The following is a 22,826-nucleotide window of genomic DNA, read 5'->3' as shown; positions in this document are numbered from 1 at the left end:
AGAGGTTTGGCCTCATGAATTGTAACCCACTGATTCAGCATTTCAGGAGCTTCAGTTGTCCTAATAGGGGCAGAGTTGGAATGGCAGCAACAATGATGTACCTCAGAAAACTTGGAGGTAGAGGAAGATCCTGTTGATCTCTGCTTGAAACCTATAGAGTTAATCTGTTGCTACTTTATTAGTATGTGCTGTTACCTAGAGATGATGGTTTACTTGCTAACTAAAGATAAATCCAAATAGCGAGTGGCAAAAGCTAAAAGTGAGGTGGCAGACTGCTCTTTACTATGTTAAGCTTCACAGCGTGTTTGAAAGTAATAATATACTTAGCATGATTGCTGTGTTCATGGATGCATTCTGTCCTTCCCTGATGCTCTATGTTAAAAATAACCTGAAGTATCTTATACTGACCTGTCTTTGGTTTTATGGTTTTGAGCCTTGATCTGTATCGTGCCATTGGTGTCTGAGCAGTTCTTAAATATGTCATGTGAAGTGGTGTTGCATCTTCAAAGAGGGTTTTAAATGTTATAGCTCTTTCACTTTGAGATCTCCAGAACATATTGTTTCTTGAAATGATTCTTCACAGGCAACACTGAATTCTGTTAAACCGCTGTGTCTGTTGGGGTGAAGCTCATATCCTTGTTACAGTTTCACTAGCCAAAAGTAAAAGGGACAGAGAGGGTAAAACATGTTTCCATCTTTTAGCACTGTTAAACAGTGAACACAGTGATACCTGCATCTCATGCTCTGGAGAATTAGCTGATGGGGTTAGGACTGATTTTTTTTTTTTGCCTGGGTACGGGCAAAGGGTAATGTACCATGAGTAAGATCAGCCATGTACATAGTCTTACCTATGCAAGAAATGTAAGGTGATCATACATAATGTCTTTCATAGACAAGATACAGATAGTTATATATTATTGTATCTTTAATACACAGATAGTTATATATTATCTTATCTTTAGAAACTTCTTCTTGCATCTGAATCCTTAACGTGGCTTTTTTTGCCTGCTGGCATGTAAAACTCACCCTCCCTCCAAACCAACCAACCAACCAAACCCTAAAACTTTGTTTGTATGGTTTTGTTTGTTTTGTTTTTTCCCCAAAACAAAATAATCTCTTCCTGTATTTGGGTGTTCCTGATATAAGACTCTAAATCACTGTTTCTCACAGGCTAGCTTTTCAGCTTTTCTATGATGTGACCATCCTGTAAGTGATAACTACCATAAACGTCTATCATGGATGGGGCAAAGCCATGCTCCAAAAGATCCTCTACTAGATCTGTACATCCTCTTTGTTGGGGGGGGGGTGGGGGGGAATCCCTTTGCCAGATGATTTGAAAGCTTGTTTTGACGGCATCTGTCTGCCATATAACAATGATGAACCTTTCCCCTAGTTTCAATTAGGGATGGCATCTGTGTTCAGATCTACATCTGGATCTGCTTTGTCACCTGCCTGTAGGAAACAGATCTTCTGGTACCATAATATCAGCTAAGAAAGCAAGAGATACTCAAGCTTCCAGAATGATTTATTCTATACAACATTTAAGGTGATTTTAAGAACTTTAAAGTTCTGAAAAGATTTCCTCCCAAGTTAGTCACTGACTCTCACATCAGTTGTTTCACATCTTGTTTTTCATCTCTAGGCAGTGTTTGCCTTCATTGAAACGAAATGAAACGACTATCAGTTACCTACCGAGCAAGAAGATGAATCTATTTAGGGGCAAAGCTAGGCTTTTCATGGTGTTTGCTGAAAGACCTGAGAAAATACAGTGTATTTCAGATGGTGTCCAGCTGGACCTTGGGGTTGGTAGAGCTTTGGTTCTGATTTAACTGGGAACAATCCTCCTGGACGTTAGGGTTTGTTATGGCAAAGCTTGAGTGATTCTTTTTTTTTTTTTTTTTTTTTTTTAACCTGTCTGAACAGGATCCTCGTTTCAGGGAGGTTGTGGGCAGTGATGTGGAGGTGCCATATACATACCACTTGTTTGCTCCCTGGCACCGCTGTGTAGATCAGATTTTGACCAACAGAAAGAGCACTGTCTTCTCATGTAAGGCAGGAGCAAATGCCTTTTAGTCATGAAGAGTGAAGTCTGTGTGGTCACTCACTCCAAAACAAATGGCTTAAGTCATACAGGAATTTCCTTATCTACCCAAATTCCTTGGCTGCTCCTCCATTTCTGGCATTGGGGTTTTTTGAGATTTATATATGCTTTTAGCCACTGTTAGACAGAATGCCAGACTACATGCATCTTCGGTTTGACCCCTTCTGTCCATTCTTGTGCAACAATACAGGAATTGACTGTTATTTGTGGTCTAAGAACCAAGAGAATGACTAGGAGGAAGCTGGGCACTTCCTATTCTAGATAAATCATTTTGATCACAGGAGGGACATGAACATTGAAGTCATATTTGTGTAGCTAAACATTTCAAAGATGGTAAATCTAAATCATTTGAAGTCCCAAATGCATTGTTAAAATCTTAGAAAATCAGTTAGTTGCAAAATATTTTCATAATGTTCTTATGAATGTTTTTATACAATCAACATTTTTTAAGTGGGATTGTCACTTTGGTATTCTCATTAGCTTTCATTTTTAGTATTTCAAAAGACATGGTTTTTTAATCTTCAGGAATGCATAATTGTAGGTTATGAATCTGTGTTATCTCTCAACTTCTGTTTCCACCTCAGTTCAGTTTAAACTGGTTTTTGGTTTGTCATATTAAAAATCCAAAACAAAACAAAAAAATACTTCAAATGGACTCATGAGTTTACTGTTATGCTGCTTACATTTAATGTTCTGTAACAGTGGTGGCCCTCGATCACATTTCCATATGAGACCTTCCTGCTTTCAGAAAATCACCTCAACTCTTTATTATCTTGTCAACTTTAAATGATGAACAGAGTTGGTCAACACTGTGTTGTGTAGAGGTGCCCAAGTTAGTGCCAATCCTAACTGGTCTGTCCATGCACATAGTGCCTTGTGGAGATGCCAGCTTGATCTCAGATGTGTGTATATTCGCTTTTGTCAACTTACACTCGTCAGCGTGCTGGTGAGGTTGTGTTGGTGCTTGTTAGAGATAACCTGCTATCTACCAGTGTAGCCCTCTCTATGCTTTGTTTACTGGGGAGTGTAAACAAATCCATGCAGCCACTGAGGAAAAGACAGTGACTGAATAGTTTAGCTATTTTTGCCTCCTGATTCTTGTGACACTGGTTTAAATGATTGTTAAGTACATGAGAAGCAATATCATTACTGTTAAGACTCCTATTATTGCAGGAGACAGTTGTTAGCTGAAAGAAATCAGAAGCTCTGGTTATGTAGTTGGGACCATGCTTATTGTTTGCCAGACATAAAAATTTTCTTCCTTTCATCTATGTTTTTGGCTGTTTGTTTCACTTGTGGCCTCCACAATAGTCGAGAGTTTCTCTTACAGAACTGAAGCATACTTTACTTCCTTTCTAACTTTTGGGGAGGAAAATGCCACTGATACTTTGTCATCAGGTGTTCAAGAGAATAACGGTGCCATTGCTTCTCAGGGCATATAATTTTCCCAGAAGTCATACAGCAATCCTGTCCATAGGCTCCAAATGCTGTGTGATATGCAAACATTTATGATCTTTCTCATGTTCCGCCTTCTTTAAGAATCTTCATTAAAAAACTTATATTCATCTGTGGAATCAACAGAATAGCTGATGAAATCAAATTTGTCTGTCTTAGAGAGTGCTTAAGTCTTCTAGGACTCCATGACTCTGTTTTGCACTTCTCATGTTTCCTGTCTACATGTAGTGGAATGTCCTTGGGCCATAATTACTGTTCCAATTAACTCATAAGATGACAAATATGATGTCTCCCTTTTTAACATGCAGAGTGTGTGTTCCTTCTAAGAAACTGTTTTCCTGTAGGCATTGTTGCAGACCTAGGTCCTGAAGAGCATTTCAGGAAGAGCGGAAAATGGTTTTAAAAACATGGTCAAGGAAATGAATTTTATACTTGGCATGCGTTTTCCAACCTGTGTGCTGAAATTTTTATTCTTTTCCCTTTCAACTTTCTCTTTTTACTCAGGAGTATAATACCTAGGGAGAAATCCTGGGTGTTGAAGAAAGCCAGAGAAATTGTACGTTCTTTTCACCACATACTTTGAGTAGAAATTGAGGGTCTCCTGTGTCTTAGAGTCTAAATGGCACTTTGCCATAGCTACTGCTCCCAGGATGTTCATCGAGAGGAAATAGCATTGCGATAGGCTAATTCAGATCTGAATTCTTTTGAAGTCAAAAGGAAGAAGAACAAGTGCATAGCCTTTAATGAATCTTTAAAAACCTCTTTGGGTATTTCTTGAAGCTCCACATAATTTTACTGTGCTTTTACATCAAAAGTCAGATTTGTAATATGATTTTAATGTATGATATATAGGAGGAAAGCCGAGGAGCTGCACAGGTTGAGACTGTGAGACCCCGAGTTATTCATGTGAGAAGGAAGTCTGAAGAGGTGCAACAAGAAGGTAAATCAACGTAAATAAGCAAACATAGTTCTTTCAGTTAAGCACATCACTTTTAAATGTTGTATACTGGTGTATAATAAAGTTCTGATTTTTTTTAATTTGGTTTTCATTGCTACCAAATTCCCCAAATTTTCAAATGTTTATGTAATGTGTATAAATCTGTGTACATAATTATGATGTTCTTGGGATGCACTGAAAGGATTGGAAATGTATCTGTATGTAAGTCATCAGAATCCTTACAATTAAGTATTTATTTAAGTTTTTATTTGCCTAGAGCATTACAATGTCCATATTATGTAGTCAGCTGAATCTTAATTGCTTTATAGAATGCTGTTCAGCGAACAAAATATTCATAATGTTGTGATAGATGGCACTGGTTCATACGCGTGAGAAAATGCAGGGTTACTAGAGGAGAACTGAAAGATAATGCAGAGTTAAGATCATGCAAATGTGGAAAAAAAAAGATTTTCAACGTTAAAATGGCCTGATTTGAGATGGGCTTCAAGCTAGTGTGTATCAGTGATTTTTTTTTTTTTGTAAAGCACGCTATGTATTATCTATGCATAACCATGTTATTTTTGGAGAAAACTTAACAGTGTTTGTTAAAAGTGTTAAGGATGTTGCATGAGAGAATATTTTTTGTTTATTGTAGTTCAGGTCAGTGTTGGAATAACATAAACTGTGCATATTACTGCCATAATTAATTGGTTTAGCAGATAATAAGTTTGTGGAGGTGGTAAGAGTGAGAGATGTAGCAGTTTTAATTTTATGTGCTAAGAACAGGACTCTAAAAACCTGCATGTCTACAATATATGCAATTATAATTGCTCCACCCTAGCATAGACAAATTCTTTCTTTAAGCCCTTTTAAAATAATTCTTTGAACCTCTTCCATTTAATTTTTTTAAAACATCTAATCAAATTATAATTCTGATGGAATTATTTTGCTTCAAATATTTATAAGTGGTAAGAAAAGCCCTAGGCCAATGTTATTGGTCGTGGGACTTGGAGCCTAATTTCAAAACCACGGTTTACATATGAAGAAAGTTACGAATAATGTAAAACTTAGCTTTTGTGGGCAATTAGTGGAAAAGCTTACAGAACTGCAGTGGCACACCTTAGTGCATGTGTGTGTTTTGTTGTAGGGACATTTATCAACATGTGTTTTTAAAGCATGTAAATAAGGACTTAATTTATTTAAAAAACGGGGGTTAACTCTTTAGTATTAGTGGAAAATTTAAAAAGTTTAATATTAGTGGAAAATTTAGTATTGGTAGAAAATATTGCAATGAGTTTTTCTCATAGGAAGAACTGTGTTTTTCCTCTGGTGTTCAGAAAATCCAAATTGCCTAAGGAAAGTGAATTTCCAGTAAGTTGAGTATGACTTCTAAATCTCCAAAAAGGAAATTATGTGGTAGGTCTGCTTTATGTGATCGACCTGTTCCCAGCTTTAAAAGCAGTTTCCCTTAATAGTGGTTATAGGAATCTTCCTTTTCTTCTTTTTCCCAACACTTGCTGTTAAGCATCAGAGAGAGGAGGAAAGGGGAGGCAAAGTCTTCCTAATACTGTACTTCATGCTTTTACACCTCAGCTTTGTCTCAAAGTGTTAACAAGACAGCACATCCAGCCTGTACCATTAAGTAGGGTGCTAGTGAGGGATGGAAACTGAGTAAAATATTTTTTTTATCGAATCTGTTGTTATCTGGAATATTTATCTTTAAAAAAAAAAAATTATCTATACTGTAATACAAGGTATTTGGGCACAGTCCAACTATGGCTGGGTGGCAGATGAAAATGTTTGACCACGAGATGGCAGTAGTCAATTTTCTGTGAGAGGAACAAAAAAATAGATGATTTATATACCAGGATAATTTAAATCTTATTCAAAGTATACATATTTAATGAGCCAATAAAAATCTAGAGGATTTGGAAATGGAAACAACTGTCTGTCAGTTTTAACCAGAAGGTCTTGTCTCTATAAGCTTCATCACAGCGAACTTAATCAGGCAAAAAGTTGAGGGTAAAAAAATAATAAGAGTCATTTGAAAGAAAAATGAAAACTTGCAACATGATAAGTATGTGTGGGTTTAAGTAAATACAACGTTTTAAAATTAAGCACATCTGTTATTTTAAGTTCAAAGCGCCCTGTTTACAAAAACTTCATGTCAAACAGTTGCCTTTACTGAGATAGCAAAGGACAATGAGTACTTGCCTGAAAATGGAGAAGCGTTTCAGAGGCAGGACCATTTAGGTATTTTTTCAGAGTTTAAAGGAAATGAAGTGTGAATTCATGGTGTTGGGAGAAACGGGAAATTGTTTTGGACTTAGAGCTGGATGTAAAAAAAGCCTTTTTTATTTAATTGATAAATACATGACAAGATTTGATTCATCTTGTCTATGGTCATAAATATACATAAGACAGAGCTTTCTTTTGTTGTTTAAAAAATTTTTGTGGTCTACAGTGAACATGTGTTTTTACTGAAAGAAAGTTGATTGATGTCTTCTAATGAAAGTTGAAGTTCAGTAGGACTGTTACAATATCATGCCTGAAAGGGTAATGTCTCCTGAAAGTTACAACTGAAAATAAAGCCTGAACGTATTATTAATTGAAATGTGTGCCTTCTCTAGACATAGTGGAGACAGTGGTTTGAAAACATATATTTGTACTATATAATATACATGCATATATATTTTTGGCTTTATAATACCCTTTAATCTTTGTACCATTTTTTCATCTATCTTCATAAATTTAATATGATAATAATTGTTGTGGTTGGTGAATGCACATATTTCCAGAATACAAGCGTTTTCAGGCTTACATTAACATGATTCAGAATTTTTAAATTAAAATGAAAGAACAGGTGGCAATGCTTGACTGCAGAGCATTTTTAAATTTTAATATGAGCAGGTCAGAACCAAGAGGTAGATGTATCTTCATTTAATTATTTTTCTACAGCGCAGACTCTCAAAATGTGACCTAGAGAGCACAACTTCATGATAGTAATTCCTTTTTATCTCCAGCTAGTGAATTATATTCAGGCAGCCATAACTACATGGGAAAGTAATATTGGAACACTAAGCAATTGGCTTTGTTGCCACAGAGAGATTGCACAATTGCTTGTGGGAGGAGATGATCTGTGCAATAAATGAATAAGAGGACAAGAAGCCCTTAAAACAATCTGTATAAAAATTAAAGCTTCCAGAGTCCCTGTTTGGTATTGAAAATGGGCCACTTCTGTGTTAACGTTGACATTACGCTATATTGAAAACTGTAATACTGAAAATATGGCTATAGCTAAATACTTCTTTGCCTCTCTTCTTCAGCCAAAAATTGGTCTGAGTTAGGTTTGGGGTTATTTTTTCTTAAAACTGTTGTGGCCTGAGGCAAATCTCTAACAGATGCTTCAAGGAAGGAAGAAGATTAGGATAAGGCTAAAGGTCTTTATTTTTTTTCTTGGAACTGGAACTGTTTTGGTCAAACTCTTAACAACTATTCTACTGGAAGTTTACTTTCTCCTTAATATCCTGCTGTTTCTTATTTTGGCCTGAATTTCACTAAAGGCTTTTGCTAAAGACTGTCCATACCACCCTGAAAATAGCAGCTAGTGAAGCAAAACAGAGCTATTCTTTCACACTGTAGAGAGCACCACCACAACCGGAGAGGTAGAAATAATTTGTGTAGCCTGCATTGCTCCTTGAATTTGACTAATTTCTGAGAGAAGATCTTAGTGATTTCATTACTTCAATTTCTGAGCTATAATTATGGCATTTTTCAAGCGTATGTCCTGTCAGAGGTTTATGTAAGTTTTTCAGTGCTTCTTTAGAACTCTTATTTCTGGTCTATTTTGACTCTGGTTTTCCTATACAGTTACCTCCCCGTGCTATCAGATGGCTCATTGACATAATTCAGTTAATATATTTTACATTTGGGCAAGTCAGAAAATTCAAAGCTGCGTTTCCCACAGAAACTCTGTCTTTTCTATAAGTAATCATTAGCTTTTAGGTGCTCCAAGTGTGTTAGAACACCAGTTCTCAAAGAGTTTTTGTTTGCTTCTTCTGCATGCATCCACAGCAGTTACATGAGAGCCCATGCATTAGAAAACATGCATCTGAGCAGTAAGTATGCATTTTACATAATATCCCCACATAAAATCCTCCATAGACACACTTGAAAGTTTCTATTTTGAATTACTGTAAGTCAATATTTAGCTGTGTTACAGTACATTTGGCAGAGGAGTTTTCAATTTCTTGGCTTTCGTAAAAATTATTTATCTGTTAAGAAGTGTCATTTACATCTATGGTTGCTTCTTCTCCCACTGAGTTACTTCAGTTATTTTTCAGACAAAATATTAAAACAGAAGTTTGATTTTTCATAGCTTAAGGCAAAGTCTTGTGTAGAATTGTTACTGTAGACAATGATGTCCTTCTGCTGTGGGTGTGTGCTGCTGCTTCAAGTTAGGGTCTTGGGAAACCAGGAACTGCTGTGGGTTTCATGGGACTGTGCACGTTCTTGCAGCCATTCACTAAAGATCTCTTTCTGGGAAATGATCCTCTGGTCTCCTAGACCTGTCATTTCTTCCCCTCACTTACTTGTGCCAAAGGCGTGAACAACAGGAACTACTAGCACAAATTTCCCTGGTATGTATTTTAGATTCCTAGAATATAATTCGATTTTTTGAGGCATCTAAATAAATTGAAATCCAGTAATCAGATGGAGAAATGAAAACCAAAAAAAAAAACCCCAGTTTATATCTAAAGAAAACTGTACCAAGCAGGCTCCTATTGCCTTGCAGTCTGAGGATTTCCTACTGACTGGCATGCTCGGGTAGAAGTCATTCTCCTGGAGTCCAGTTCCACACCACATATCACCTGGCCCTTTTCTTACGGATCTACATGCATTAGGTTTTTGTTTACTTGGCAATTTTCTTGTAAGAGGTTGAGAGTTAGTTCTCCTCTTACTGCATACCTCCTTAAATGGCACCGAGGGATATAGCGCTCTCTCACTGCTGCAGTACTGTCAAGACATTTCTCTGACCTTGTGCTGAGGCTTTTGCTGTGGGAGGTATGTACAACAGCAGAAAAATTCCCCTTTTAGTCTTCCCTTGGTGCCCATACAGATGATGCTTTACACCCATCACGAAATCTCTACAGCTTTGTATATGTTCAAGCTTCCCTTGTACATTCCACATGAGAATCAACTTCTGCACTCTGCTGGATGGTATGTATGGTTAATCTTTGGAAGGAATGTATTTTGCACTTTTCATACAGTAAAAAGAATAAAGCAAGAAATAGTTCAGTGTGGGCTTAATGTTCCTGGGCAGAATTTGTAAGTTTGGGAGGTGAGGCTGGCATCTATAGCCCCATTGCTTGAGCAGGTGAAAGCAGTTCACAGTTGCTTCTTTCTCTCTTTTGATCAGATAACTTGTTTTTAAAGTCCACTTACTTTGCTGAGGTTCAGGGTGTATTCCTATACCAAGTCCCTCCTCTGGTCTGTACGCAGCAGCAGGGATTTTCACTGAAGTTCCAGCACCAGTTGTTTTTTTTTTCTGCAGAAAGGGAAAGAAGAACTTACTCAAACTGACATGATCACTACTTAAAGGATTACTTCCTACAGAGACTGTCAAATACATGGATTTTTTACTTGTCTTTTTTGAGATTTACTGGGGCTCAAGGTAAATATCCAGAAATCTCATCTGATTCCCTCTTCAAACCTAGATTTTAAAGGATTGTAGGTGATCTAATCCGGTGACCTGTGGCATCCCTCAAAGTGCATTTTATGTATCATAAACTAAAGTTCAGGGCAATGACAAAATTAAGCCTGGTATTTCACTCATACATGAGGGTTGTAATGTGCAAATAATGAGGGGACCAGTCCCTTTTTCGTACTGGTAAGCTGCAAACCTGTGGTACTGCTGCATAAAGCATCCAGTGTACATTCTGGAGTTTGTATGTCCTTTTTGCGTCAAAATATCATGTGGTACTCAGCACAGGTGCCTGCTGAGCATCAGCTGTCTGTATCGCATCACACAGACGCCAGAGGGTTCTGAGGATCTTCTGTTCTTAAATATATAGTATCATAGAATGGTTTGGGTTGGAAGGGACCTTAAAGATCATCTAGTCCAACCCCCTGCCACGAGCAGGGACACCTTCTGCTAGACCAGGTTGCTGAAAGCCCCGTCCAACCTGGCCTTGAACACTGCCGCGGAGGGGGCAGCCACAACCTCTCTGGGCAACCTGCCCCAGTGCTTCACCACCCTCACAGTAAAGAATTTCTTCCTTACATCTAATCTAAATCTACCCTCTGTCAGTTTAAAACTGTTACCCCTTGTCCTATCCCAACACCCCTGATAAAAGAGTCCCTCCCCACCTTTCCTGTAGCCCCCTTTAAGTACTGGAAGGCTGCTATAAGGTCTCCCTGACAGGCTGAACAACCCCAACATTCAGCCTGTCCTCATAAGGGAGGTGCTCCAGCCCTCTGATCATCATATCTTAATAATGTAAAGGATTTTACTTCCCAACTTATTATAATCTCTTAAAAAAAAAAATATTTGATTCATAATTGCATTTGCTTTTCAAACACTTGCGACTACCTGCTGGAACCAGAGCAGTCCAGACTGCCAGCAGTTCTGCTAAGCTGCATGCAGCACCACTGCCTCATCCCTGCAATGTGGATTTCTCTGTATTTTCCCTTTTTTTCCCTTTTTGCTAGTTTGGGGAGGTTTTTTGATTGTTGATTGGTTTGGGTTTTTTTGGTTTGGTTTGGGGTTTTTTGGTAGCTTGTGTCTCTAGTAGCCAGGCATACTCTAGGCAGAGTTCTCATTAAGAGGAGAGTACCTCTTGCTGCTGCATATCCACTCTTAGGAGTTGTAATGTACTAGCTGAGAGCCCTAAATTGCTATTTCCACTTTACCAGTCTACCTTTGATCTTTTACCAGTTCCCATTTCCAGTTGTATAAATCCACCTATTGTCAGCCCTTCTGGGGGCCAAGCTAGAATGTGATGCTTTTTCTTTTGTGTGAGATTTTCAAGGGGTGGTGAATCAGCTGGAGTCGCTGTGCATTGCAAGCAGGGTATGGTCTTGATAGCAAGTATTAAACACGGTTTCAGATCTCCTGGACACTAACACACTCCTCACCAGTCCATCCAAATTGTTGTGCCAAAGCAGTCTTTCTCACAGCCTGTGTAGGATTCGTAAACACGCCAGGATCTGACTGAAACAGCTTTGTATTGTGTATTATGATTTGTATGCACTTTTACAAACTTACAGTAATTGCTGTTGCCTTCATTGTAAAGAGCAAAAAATAAACACACACAATAAACCCCCTTAATGGGCACTGATCCCACTGGCACTGATCTTGAGTAACTCTGAATAAAAGCAGATGGTAGCAGGCTGACTAGGCTGACCTGCTTTCCCCTTTCATGCAAACATTGCTTATATAAATGGGGGACACACACAAAAAATTAATGGGCTTGGGTAAGCCACCTAAGGACAGAGACTCCCCATGTACTTAATGCTTACATCAGCCCCAGGGCTGTTTCCAGTTAGCTCTTCTCTGGAGGGAGAAGTTTCTCACAAATTAGTGGTTCCACAGCTCTGAGCCCATGGTTTAATAAGAAAGGACTGATGTGCGTCTAGAAAGTAAGCATGCTTAGCTGTTCCATGGCCTGTTGTTGTGGTAGGTCATAGAAAATGATCAGAATAGTCTCCTCTCAACCTGCTACTCATTTACATACATTTAATTGTGTCTGAAGTCCCTTTACACATCATCTCTGTCATAATGTTATAAAGAGGCATTTGATTTTTATGGTTTTGTACTACTTTAATTCAGATGCCTATTTGCTAGCAGTGATGATGGCAAATGAATTTCAATTGAGATTCCTAGTTGTTCCAAACAATGTGTCTCAGTATATCACTATAAGAAGATGTTTTGTAATAAATAGCATTGTCATTTTCTTATTCAGCAGAGCATTTGGTTGGAGTTACTACCTCCAGCAGTATGCTACAGCCTCTGCCAGAGATTACAGCCTGCAAAGACAGTTTCCTGAACAAGATGTATTTCCCCATAGTCACTATCGTTTTCAGCCTGGTACATCAATGCCCGCTAAGCTGGAGTCAGGAACCATTCCAGCCATCTCAGGTAGACCAGTTGCTGACTCTGCCTTAGTTCAGTTGCCAGATGCACTACAGGATCTTTTAGGACGACCATCTTTACTTGGATTAACAGTCATTTAAATAGGCCTCTTTTTTATAAAAGGCATCAGTATCAGACCGGGAAGTCTTGATGCCTTCAGGTGCTGGCAACACATTGCATGGATACTGCATGGTAACAGGTGAAGACAAGGAGTATTACAAACACATATTTCAACTTGGAGAAATATATATAGCACTGCGGTAGGAGATATGTAGGCTTTCTGTCTTCAGTATGTGCCAAGTTTGTTTTATTTTTCTGGTTGGCAGGGAAGGCAGATGTTACCCTTTATAATTCAGTGGCTTGTGCATGTCTGAGAGCAATGCAACAGAAGGAACAGCTTCTGCTTTCCCTGCTGTGTTAGTTTTGGTGATCCTTGGACAGAGGCAGCTGGAGTCCCTTCAGCTTTACCTGTTCTTAAAGAGCTCTTGATTCAACTTTTTAAAGCACTACATAAAAACTGGAAGGAGCCAGCTGTTTGTATGGGGAGTGGCTGGGTAGAAGAGAAATTGCTAGGAGGAGAAGTGTATATGCCAAGTGGAGGTAGCTTAGTGTGGGTGATGAATAACCCACAGATTCAGACTGTCTGCCCCCAAACCTCTTTTATAAAGGAGATGGGGGATTTACAAAAGATGTCTTTCTCAGCCATTACATTTTTTCTTTTTCTTTTTTATGCTTTGTAAATTTTTGCACTGCTAGCAGAGGCAAGGCATAGCTGTAAAGTTATTAATAAAATCTAACTGGCCAATAGAGATGGCTGTTTAGATGATTGGTGTCCACAGTCAAATTGTAATGTTATTTTTTTTTAATTTTACTGCTTATTATATTGTGAAGGGGCTTGATTTACAGGCAGTTTTCACACTCATGAACAGTGTCATTACTAGGTACTTTATTTGCTTATTTTTCTAGATACTTTAGGACTAAACAGACCTTCTACTTCATGCACTGAAGAGAGGCCAGGTTTTTCCAGCACCACCTTTTCAATACAGTGATACAAAGACTGCCTATAATTAAATATAAATATATGTTTCACGTACTCATATGATTAATTTCTTAAGACTAGGAGCTCAGGAACCTTTCAAATAAGGGAACAGCATGGAGTAAATGTTATCTAGGATGTCTTCCAAATGAAGAATACTATATAAAGAACGGTAATGCTACTCTTTGATAGCATCCTGACTTTGAGAAATGCAGTCTGCCGAAGTAGCTTTCTTTTTTTAAAATAGGGTAAGGACTGGTGAGCGAAGATTAAAGGTGTCATGCCTGACTTGTTGCTCACTGCTGAGACTGCATATGGGACTGCATTTTGTAATAGCGTTGAATAACATGTGCAAATGTAGAACTTGGTTAAAGCACTTTTCATCTTCCACGAAACAAATTTTTAAAGTAAAATACAACAAAGCCTCATCTCTGAAATACCAGTTGCAAATGTGCTTTTGGCGACTGCATTTGCAAGGAACAGTAGTGAATTATGGAGATGGGTTAAATTTTGTCTTGGACTACTGTGTTCTGGTTTTTATCGTGAATGCTGTCATTCAAGGAAAAAAAACCCTACACCTCGAAAAACTTAATTTAGGTTTAGAACCTTTGTATCTGTGTTGTCACTCTTCTCTAATCTAAAACTTATGTGTTGCTTTTAAAGAAGGAAGAACTGTTTTTAAGCACAGTTCTAAACAACCTGAGTGGAAGTTGGTAAGCGTGACACAAAATATGTAGCAATTCTGTAAAATGCATTTTTCTCCCAATGCTTTGGCCGCAGGGAAGTAACTGTTTGTGTATGGCACAACTTTGATTTTCATTAACTCTTTCTTTTTTAATGTCAGATAGGCATGTAGTTTTAATACAAAATAATAAATCATCAACCATACACAAACAATGAAAATGTGTATCTCGCGTTTTCTGGGTCTGGTAGAATTACATTTATGTTTTAGCTCAAAACTACGCAGTCAGAGCAGGTTGGACTTAATATGGGTTGACCTGCAGACCTCTGTCCTAACTCAGGTTGTTAAGTAAAGTAATAGTCTCAGGGTTGCATATAGTGGCCTTGTTTTATGCACTGTACATATTGCAAGACTTGGTCAGAGCTATGTTTGTTTAAAGACAGTATAACAGCTGCAGTTTCTGTCCTTGTCAGGCCATTGTATCTTCAGTAGAAGTAAAAAGCATAGAATTTGCTGGCAGTTGCTTAATTTCTGGGTTTTTTTTAGTTTGTTTTTATAATCCTAAAACCATAATTACAGATCTTGGGAAAATTGTTTTATTTACTTAACAGCTGCCATTGTGCCCTGTTATGTAAATCTAAATTATAAATGGGAAATATTTACTAGTTTGAGTTACAGTGTAAATACACGATTAACTTCTTAAAAGTGCATGTAGCTTATTTCAGTAATTGGACCCACTCCTAGAGACAGGCAAGCAGGGAGATTACATGGGGAATGCTTGTTTCTGAAGATGAAGCTTCCTTCCTGATTAAAAAAAAAAAAAAAGAGAGAGAGAGAAAAGAAGGGGGGGAGCAGCTTCCTGGTGGAGTCCTCACTTTAAGGGAGGCCAGGCAGTCGTGCCTCCCCCTGCTCCAGCTGGCTTTTACATGCTGTCCTTTGTGGAGGCGTTCTCTGACGAATGATGTCCAAAACCATTTTTACAAGAGCGATTGGGGTTTGCCTGTACAGGCAGACCTGGGATTTAAAGAGGTTTTTGCTCCTCTCTCATCTGCTTTTAAATACAAGGCTACGACAGCCAGCGTCTCTGAGGTTAAGGCTTGATAAAGGCTGATCTGTTCCTGAGATTCATAATCTTCTAGAAATGGCCTAATGAAGAGACTCAAGACAAAGTTTCAGCTGTATGTGAAAAACATGTTCTGACCTCGATACATATGATGTGAAAAATAAATAATAGCAGCACTGCAGGCAAAATCTTCTCTGCTACAATGTGACAACCCACGCCTTCATCGGAGGTTTCAAGAATTTGGCTGTGCTTTTGGAAATAAGCCTCATGATTCTGCTGGAGAGATGTTTTAGCTCAGACAGAGCACAGCACAGCACACAACGGCTCTGTTGGAGCATGGGCTCTGTGCTTATAGCAGGAAACTGCAGTAAAACCTTACTTTTTTACCTGCAGTACGTGGCAGTTGTTTTGAATGCAGCCAAGGTTGTGTGTTAGTCTTTTTTTGACAAAAACCATGCTCGCAGGCTTGAGAACCACAGCAACTAGAAGCTAGAACCACTTAAGATGGCAATTAGGGCCTGACTCTATACTTCATTAATTCAGTAGGGTTTTTTTACTCTCTTTAAGGATGAACTCCCTTGCTCTGTCTGTCCAGTGTGGGCTGTTAAATGAGAACCATACATTCAGTTCTTTAACCCAGCTGCTATTTGCAAGCATGCATGGAAAGTGAAGCACTTATAAAGAAGAGTAGACTTCACGTGTACCCATGGTAGGTCCGAGTGATGTGTTTAGGAGATGTTTACATCATGCAACACCTCTAGCTCGGAAATCTGTGAACTAGCCATCAAGCAATCTCCAGAGGTGGTGAAGCTCAGGGCTTGCTGTGGTGGTGTGCTGACGGGTTCCAGCATGATGTGATTTCATCCAGGATATCTGCATGTCACTGCATTTTGTAGACATACTTGCTTGGGTATCTGAGTACGTGACTGTCTTTCAGGGTGTGCCATCCAACCATTCACACTCGTGTAGAGCACTGCAGCGCAGAGCCTGCCAGAGGGAATATTTTGAAGCATATGAAAAGAAAGTTCAGATGTTTTTTGTCTGAGAGTGAAATTGCAGAAGGCCCTTAGAGGTCTGACTTATTGTGCAATCTCTGTAAGTAATTTGTAATCAAAATACCTTTGCACATGTCACTTTCATATTTCCTGTAATAAAACAGCAAGAGCAATTAAGATTTTGGACCATAATCTTCTACAAGCTTCTAAAAATGAATGGGTTGGGGATTTTTTGAGTTATGGCTGAAACAGCCAATTTTTAAATTTTTGATTGCTTCAAAAAAATGGTAACAGCTATTTTAATAGATTTTTAACTGTAGCCTGACAAACAAAACTGTTATGTGGTAACATAATTGATCTGAAGTTTACTTCTGAAAAAAATTAAGTAAGAAACCAGAAGAACTCTTCACAAAACTGGAAGACATCTGTACTCTGGTAACCCAGCATGTGACCTACTGGGCTTTATGCATTTCAAATCAAAAAGAATCAGTAAATATACTGCCATATGCATGCAAATGTGTCTAATAACACACTGTGTGCTGTGTATCTGTAAAGTTGTTCTGACACAGTTCAGAAAGTTGTCTGTGGTCTTGGCATTCTTCAGGAAACATTAGATTAATATAGCTGCCTTTGTCATATAATTTTTTTCTGTTTAAGTAGGTGTGTGAAGGCTGGTGCTACGTAAATGAATTATACGGAAGACTTTGGAGGAAGAGGGGGCTTGTAAACGAGACTGAAATTAATGAATATAAGAATAAGAAATCAAAACTTTATGTTTAGTCTGAGGAGAAACAATTCCTTAAACCGTAACCACATGGCTGTTTCTTGTTTGCATCAACTCTGGTTGACTGTTATTGTCTTCTGTTAATTCTCTGGGGCAGTGGCCTGACTTTGTTGAATGAGCCAATTGTTTTCCTTTGTGTTGCCCATCAAGTAAGTCCCCATCTGGTTTGTATCAGACTGTTTTCACAGCCAACAACTGCTGCCTTTTCTATATCCTGACACTTAAGGGCCCCATGCTATCAAAGCATTGCTGTGATAGCCTGTCTGGCTGGGCCCATACAGCTGTGCCTTGCAGCTTGAAACTATTACCCAAGTAATGGTAACTTAGAACTTGAACTGGCTCTTATTCCCATTGGTGTCGTGTGTACAGTGAACAGAATACATTTTTGTTGAAGTCCGTGTTCAACAAAAAATTCTTTAAAGCTCTCATTTTAGTTTATATGATTGGTTAGTTTTTATTTTCCAGCAGCTTCCTGTATCTAGAGGCAGTTTTGTGTTCTTCTAAAACATTAATGAGTACAAGACAAGCAATATTTATTTAAGGCACTGTTGTTATTACTTACTTTTATGGTACATTAAAGCTCAATAAGTGAAAATTAAACAAGCAAATGATTCTTAATGAGGATTTTTCTTATCAGATTTAGAATATATTTCCAGGAAACTTTCTGTGCATGATAAAAGTAGGTTGTGTGAATAATGCTACACCTTGGCTACTACAGTCTCACTTTCCAAGTAGCTATCTAAAAAATACAGACAATGAGTCTTCATTAACCTCCTCTGAAGGATAGGGAAGGATTGGATAACTCTGTAACCTGGGCAGTAAAAGGGTATTACGGTTTGCATTGCAGAATCAGTGGGAAGCCCCAGGCATGATCCAGGCCTCTTTCTGCCAGGCATCCTACATGGTAGGAGACAGTCCTGTTCTGTGAGACCTTGCAACATGTGTGTTCTCTCCCTCCAAGATTTTAAAAAAACCCACATTGCGTAGAGTAATAGTGACATTCAAGTCTTGTCTTGTATAAAGAAAGATGATCTTTAAGCATTTGTTCTCTTCTGCTCTTGTATAGGCTGTGTAGTCATGTAAGTCAGTGACAGACTAATGATGAGGGGAAACATATTCCTCAGCTTGTATATGTATTAAATTTTAAATATAATCTGGACTCAGTTCTTTCATGACATTTAAGAGAGGGAGAGAAAGAAAATAATGGGTAATTCATTTAAAATTTCTGGTCTTACTGTGAGCGTGTGCAAAAAACTGCTAGAAAGCAGATTGATTTATCTAATACTTGCACAGTAAGTGTTCCTGAACTTGGGAGTGCATGTGTGTGAATATAATGTGAATGAATTTGCTTCAAGTAAAATACTGGGGAGCCATTAAATTCCATGAGACACATGAGATAAGATTTTTTTTTTTTTTGCCTTTGTGCTTTTCCTATTGGTACACACTGGGTGTCATTGTGGCAGATTAGGATTGTGCTAAATAATTGAGTTTATGTCATTGTCAGGTATGTGGAGGGTTTGCAAAAGCTGCTCCCTTAAGCAGTTTTCCATAATTGCTCTTCTTATGAACCCTCTACAACTCCTAAATTCAGGAGTCGCAGTGTGTGCTCTAGTGTGGTTACCAGACCCCAGTGTCTGTGCCGTTCACCTGCACAAGTCACGTCCCATCAGCCCGCAGCAGCCCACACCTCTGCAGGGAGGCTGCTCCCACACATCCCGAACTGCATTTCCTTGGCCGTGCAGATTTCCCTGCATTTTGGCCAGGAATATTTAAACCCGAACAACTGATAAATGATTTTCATTCAGCCTGCTTACAAGCTATATTAATCATGCTTGTGACCCAAAGCAATGAAGAAAGCTGTCGATGAACTGAGTGCAAATCAGGTTTGGCACCAACAGCTTGAACTGGGAAGAGTGAATATCAAAGAGCTGCAATGCTTTCTGAAACAAGTTGGCAGTAGATACTAAAAGGAGTTGTCACCGTCAGTTAATGCAGCCAGTGTTCAAAATTTCAACTTGTGTGTGTGTGTGTGCAGCTTCAGGGCTGAAAAACCATCTGCCCAAACGAGAACCTAATGTAAACGAGTCCGCTCAGTGTCTCGGAAGGCACGGCTTCACTGCTGCTCCAAGATTTGTAGAGAGCAGCTCCTGGGTTGCTAACAACAGTTATTGGTCTCACTGTTGCTGCTGAGGAACCGTTGGTTGGTAGTGAAATCTCCAAGAGGCACAGTGTTGCTGGGAGCAGTCTGTAGTGTTCTCCCTGCTTTGTATAGCTGTTAGCAGAGACGGAGGGGTGCGCTGTATTAAAATCAATAACAGTGTTTCTAAGAGGGAGTTAAGAAGGTGGTGTAGTGTGCTGAATACGTAGCATAGATGTAGAGCAATAAGCTTCTGCTGTTCATTTATTCTACTAATTTAGAGCTCAGATTCACCCAAGTATTGCAAAGGAATTTTGTTTTTCCTCTTTCCCACGTAACAGGCCAAGGTTCTTGGATTGTTTGGTTTGAGTGTTTTTTACAAGGAGGAATGCTTATCTCTATTGCACAAAGTTGAAACATTTTAGATTTTAACAAACTTTAAAATAGCACAGGATAAAAACACATATTTACTCTCAGACCTTTCCAAGTTTCTGGTCCCAGGCATTAAATTGTAGAGGCAGTGTTACTTGTCATCACACTGGGTACTCATTTCAAGAGAAGACTTAGATGGTCTTTGGCAGAATAGGGTCTGCACACTTCCATAATGGCTGTCTCCCAGCAGATCCTCCAGTAAAGACATTTAATGTTTTCCTTATTTTAACATATGCTTACTTATGGAGATGACAACAGTATTCTTTCAGAGCTAATAGAAAAATCGCTTGCCTCTCTAAACTTCCTAGAATTGCTTATTCCTAATACATTTTTCAAAGTTAATTGAAATGCACAAATGGTAGGATCTTTAGTGGCCATATTCTGCTGTTAAACAAATGGCTTGAAAGGGGGTCTTTTTAACAAATTGTCGGCGTGTGTGCTGAAAATGTGTGTAGAAACGTCCTAGTGTTTAATAGAATGTATCACTGGAAAATGCTAACTGTATAGGGCTGGTTTTGTTCTGTCTTGTTTTGTTTTTTCCTGGGGAAAATATTCACAATCCTTTTTAAAAGGTGTAATTACAAAAATTGAGTAATTGTGCTGTAGGTATAAGCATTTTAATATACCACATCTTTGTAATGGTAGTACAGTAATAGGAGTCTTGGCAAACTGTTTCCATATGGAGGATCCCATGACTTTGTAAGTGAAAATCATCAGAACAAATTAATAGAGTCATGTGACTATTTAGATTTAGAAGTATTCAGACTAGAGAAATACAGCTATTTCATTTGTGGTCATCTAGAAAAACGCTTGTTATTTGAACGTTTTTTATTTTTAGTACATCTTACATAAATTTTTATTATAAGAAGGCATTTAGTGACTCCATTATATGTGAAGAGTGACTTACAATGAGAAAATTCTGCCCTGCAGCACTGCCTGAAGAGCCGTGCGGTACAGAAAGGTTCCTGTTTTCTTCCTGATGATGCCCATCCCCTAGCCCTCATGCAGATTTGGGTGCTGATTGCTGCCATGGCTGGAGGTGATGAACCCTCCTTGCCCAGGAAATCCTCTTGCCTGTTTGAGGTAGAGCTCACCAAGGTCTCACATCACACTTTTAAGTGATAGAAAGTAGCTTGTGACTTCTCACACTGATCCACTGAAAGTTGTCCTCTTACATTCCTAACAATTTTTTAATAGTCACGTAGCTGAGGAATGGATTGCTGGATAGTGTGTGATGCTTAGTAAGCATATGCAGCACAGCACCGCTGCAGATAACGCGCTCAGTCTTGACCTGCAACATACAGAACTGTCTGATAAACAAAGATTATCACTTGCCTCGAATTACCCACGTCCCAAGTGATGCGAACAACCACACATCAAACACTGCCCAAGAGCAGCGTGTTGGAGTAATTGTTGGTAATTTAACTGTGTGAGCCAAACTGATCCGAACAAAAATGGTGGTGAGGCAGTAAGGGGCTCTAGAGTGACGCCATATATCTTGGCCAGTACACTGACTTACAAAAGAACATAATTTGCTTAGGGGATCCCCTCACTGGGACACCCATCTTCATTTTAAGCATGAACTGGAATGATGTTCATTTTCAAACCCACTGCAACCCTAATTTATGATGAAACATCATTGAATTTGTTCATTCAACTTTAATGACTTGTGTAAATTATTTTTTAATTATTTTCAAATAAAACCAGACCATTTAACTTTTATGAATTAAAAAGATGCTTTGATTTTTACTTTTTTTTTCCTTGCCACTCCCCATGTAGGCTATGAATGCTAGCACTGTGGTACGATGTAGATATATAAGCTGGAGGCAGTATTGCTGCAATTAATATTGTTAAGATACAAGGTCTCAGTGGAGCCAGTCCTACTGCTAGCATTGCAGTGAATGATTCTGCATCCTGAGGGAAATCTGCATAACTTTATCTTTGAATTTAGTGTGAATTCCCACTATTGATCATTGAGGGTTTGGGTTTTTGGTTTTTTTTTTTTTTTAACTTCTTTATTTTGCCTCAGATAATGGCATTAAAATGTCTTTTGAATCCTCAAACATGAGGGTGTGAATAACAGAACCTAATATATTATACAAGTATATATATTACCTTCCTGTCCACTTGTCTCTTATATTTTGAAGAAGGTGAGAAAAAGATTGGTATGTAGGTGATGCTTAGTTTTACTGAATAAATAAAATATTAATTACACCATTAGATATGCAGTTTTTTAATTATCACTTGTCAGATTCTCCTGATTCCACCAGCTGTTTACCTAGGTTGTCTCTTGTGGATTTAGAGATTACTCCTCCCCCCAGCTCTTGCACAAGATACACATTTTCCTGGTGTTTTTCAAAGACTCTGGACCAGTAATGAACCAACTCCTTCTCCTCTTCTACTTTGAAATAAAAGCTCCTGCTTCAAGGTTTACCACAGACCCCTCATCTCATTTCTCCTCAAGAAAGTGGCTGCAGTCAAGAAACAGCAGTGCTTAAAAGTTAAGAAAGGACTATTTGTTTCTAGCCAATTGCACATCCAAAAATCACAGGCATCTGTACAGAAAAATCAAACTGACTTTTAATATTTCTTCTTAGTATTAATAATTATTGTAGTTATTTGGAAAGATCATTACACATCTTTTGGAAGAGATTTGCTGGGAAACAACAGCAAGAGTTGTGGCCAGGGAATGAACTTGTTAAGCATTGAGATATTCTACAGCAAAATATGCCAAATCTAAAGGACCGGAGTAGATTTAAGGCACCGAAAGGAAGTATTTATTTAGTAAACTCTGCAATCTCATTCCTAGATGTTTTTGGAGCTGCATTCTGTCTGCCCTTCCCTACTGGGCTCTGCATTAGGATTTTGAAAAAGTCTGGTTCTAGTTTATTTTATGTATTTCTAGTTTTTGTTCTGTTTAGTGTTGCTATTGGTGGGAATATAGCATGTTTCAGGAAAACCACTGAACCGTGAACCTTAGACTTGAGAGGAGGAAAAATCATTTTCAAATATTCTGCTTTGAAAAATTTGTTAGCTGCTTAGCCTGTGTCCCACCCTCCTTTACTGACTG

The 22,826-nt window shown here is 38.4% G+C and overlaps 1 protein-coding gene across 1 annotated transcript in view; it reads left to right on the top strand.

Moving 5' to 3' along the window:
- KIAA0586 (KIAA0586 ortholog) overlaps positions 1–22,826 on the top strand; it is a 74,704-nt gene that overhangs the window by 45,249 nt on the left and 6,629 nt on the right. Inside the window, exon 30 of the mRNA XM_074869078.1 lies at positions 4,409–4,496. Coding sequence (XP_074725179.1) covers positions 4,409–4,496 — 88 coding nt within the window. The remainder of the gene's footprint in view (positions 1–4,408; positions 4,497–22,826) is intronic.

The sequence above is a fragment of the Strix uralensis genome, chromosome 4 (genome assembly GCF_047716275.1).
Source record: "Strix uralensis isolate ZFMK-TIS-50842 chromosome 4, bStrUra1, whole genome shotgun sequence".
NCBI classification, from domain to species: Eukaryota; Metazoa; Chordata; class Aves; order Strigiformes; family Strigidae; genus Strix; species Strix uralensis.
The sequence above is the reverse complement of the archived record's forward strand: the minus strand, read 5'-3'. Positions and strand labels throughout refer to the sequence as shown.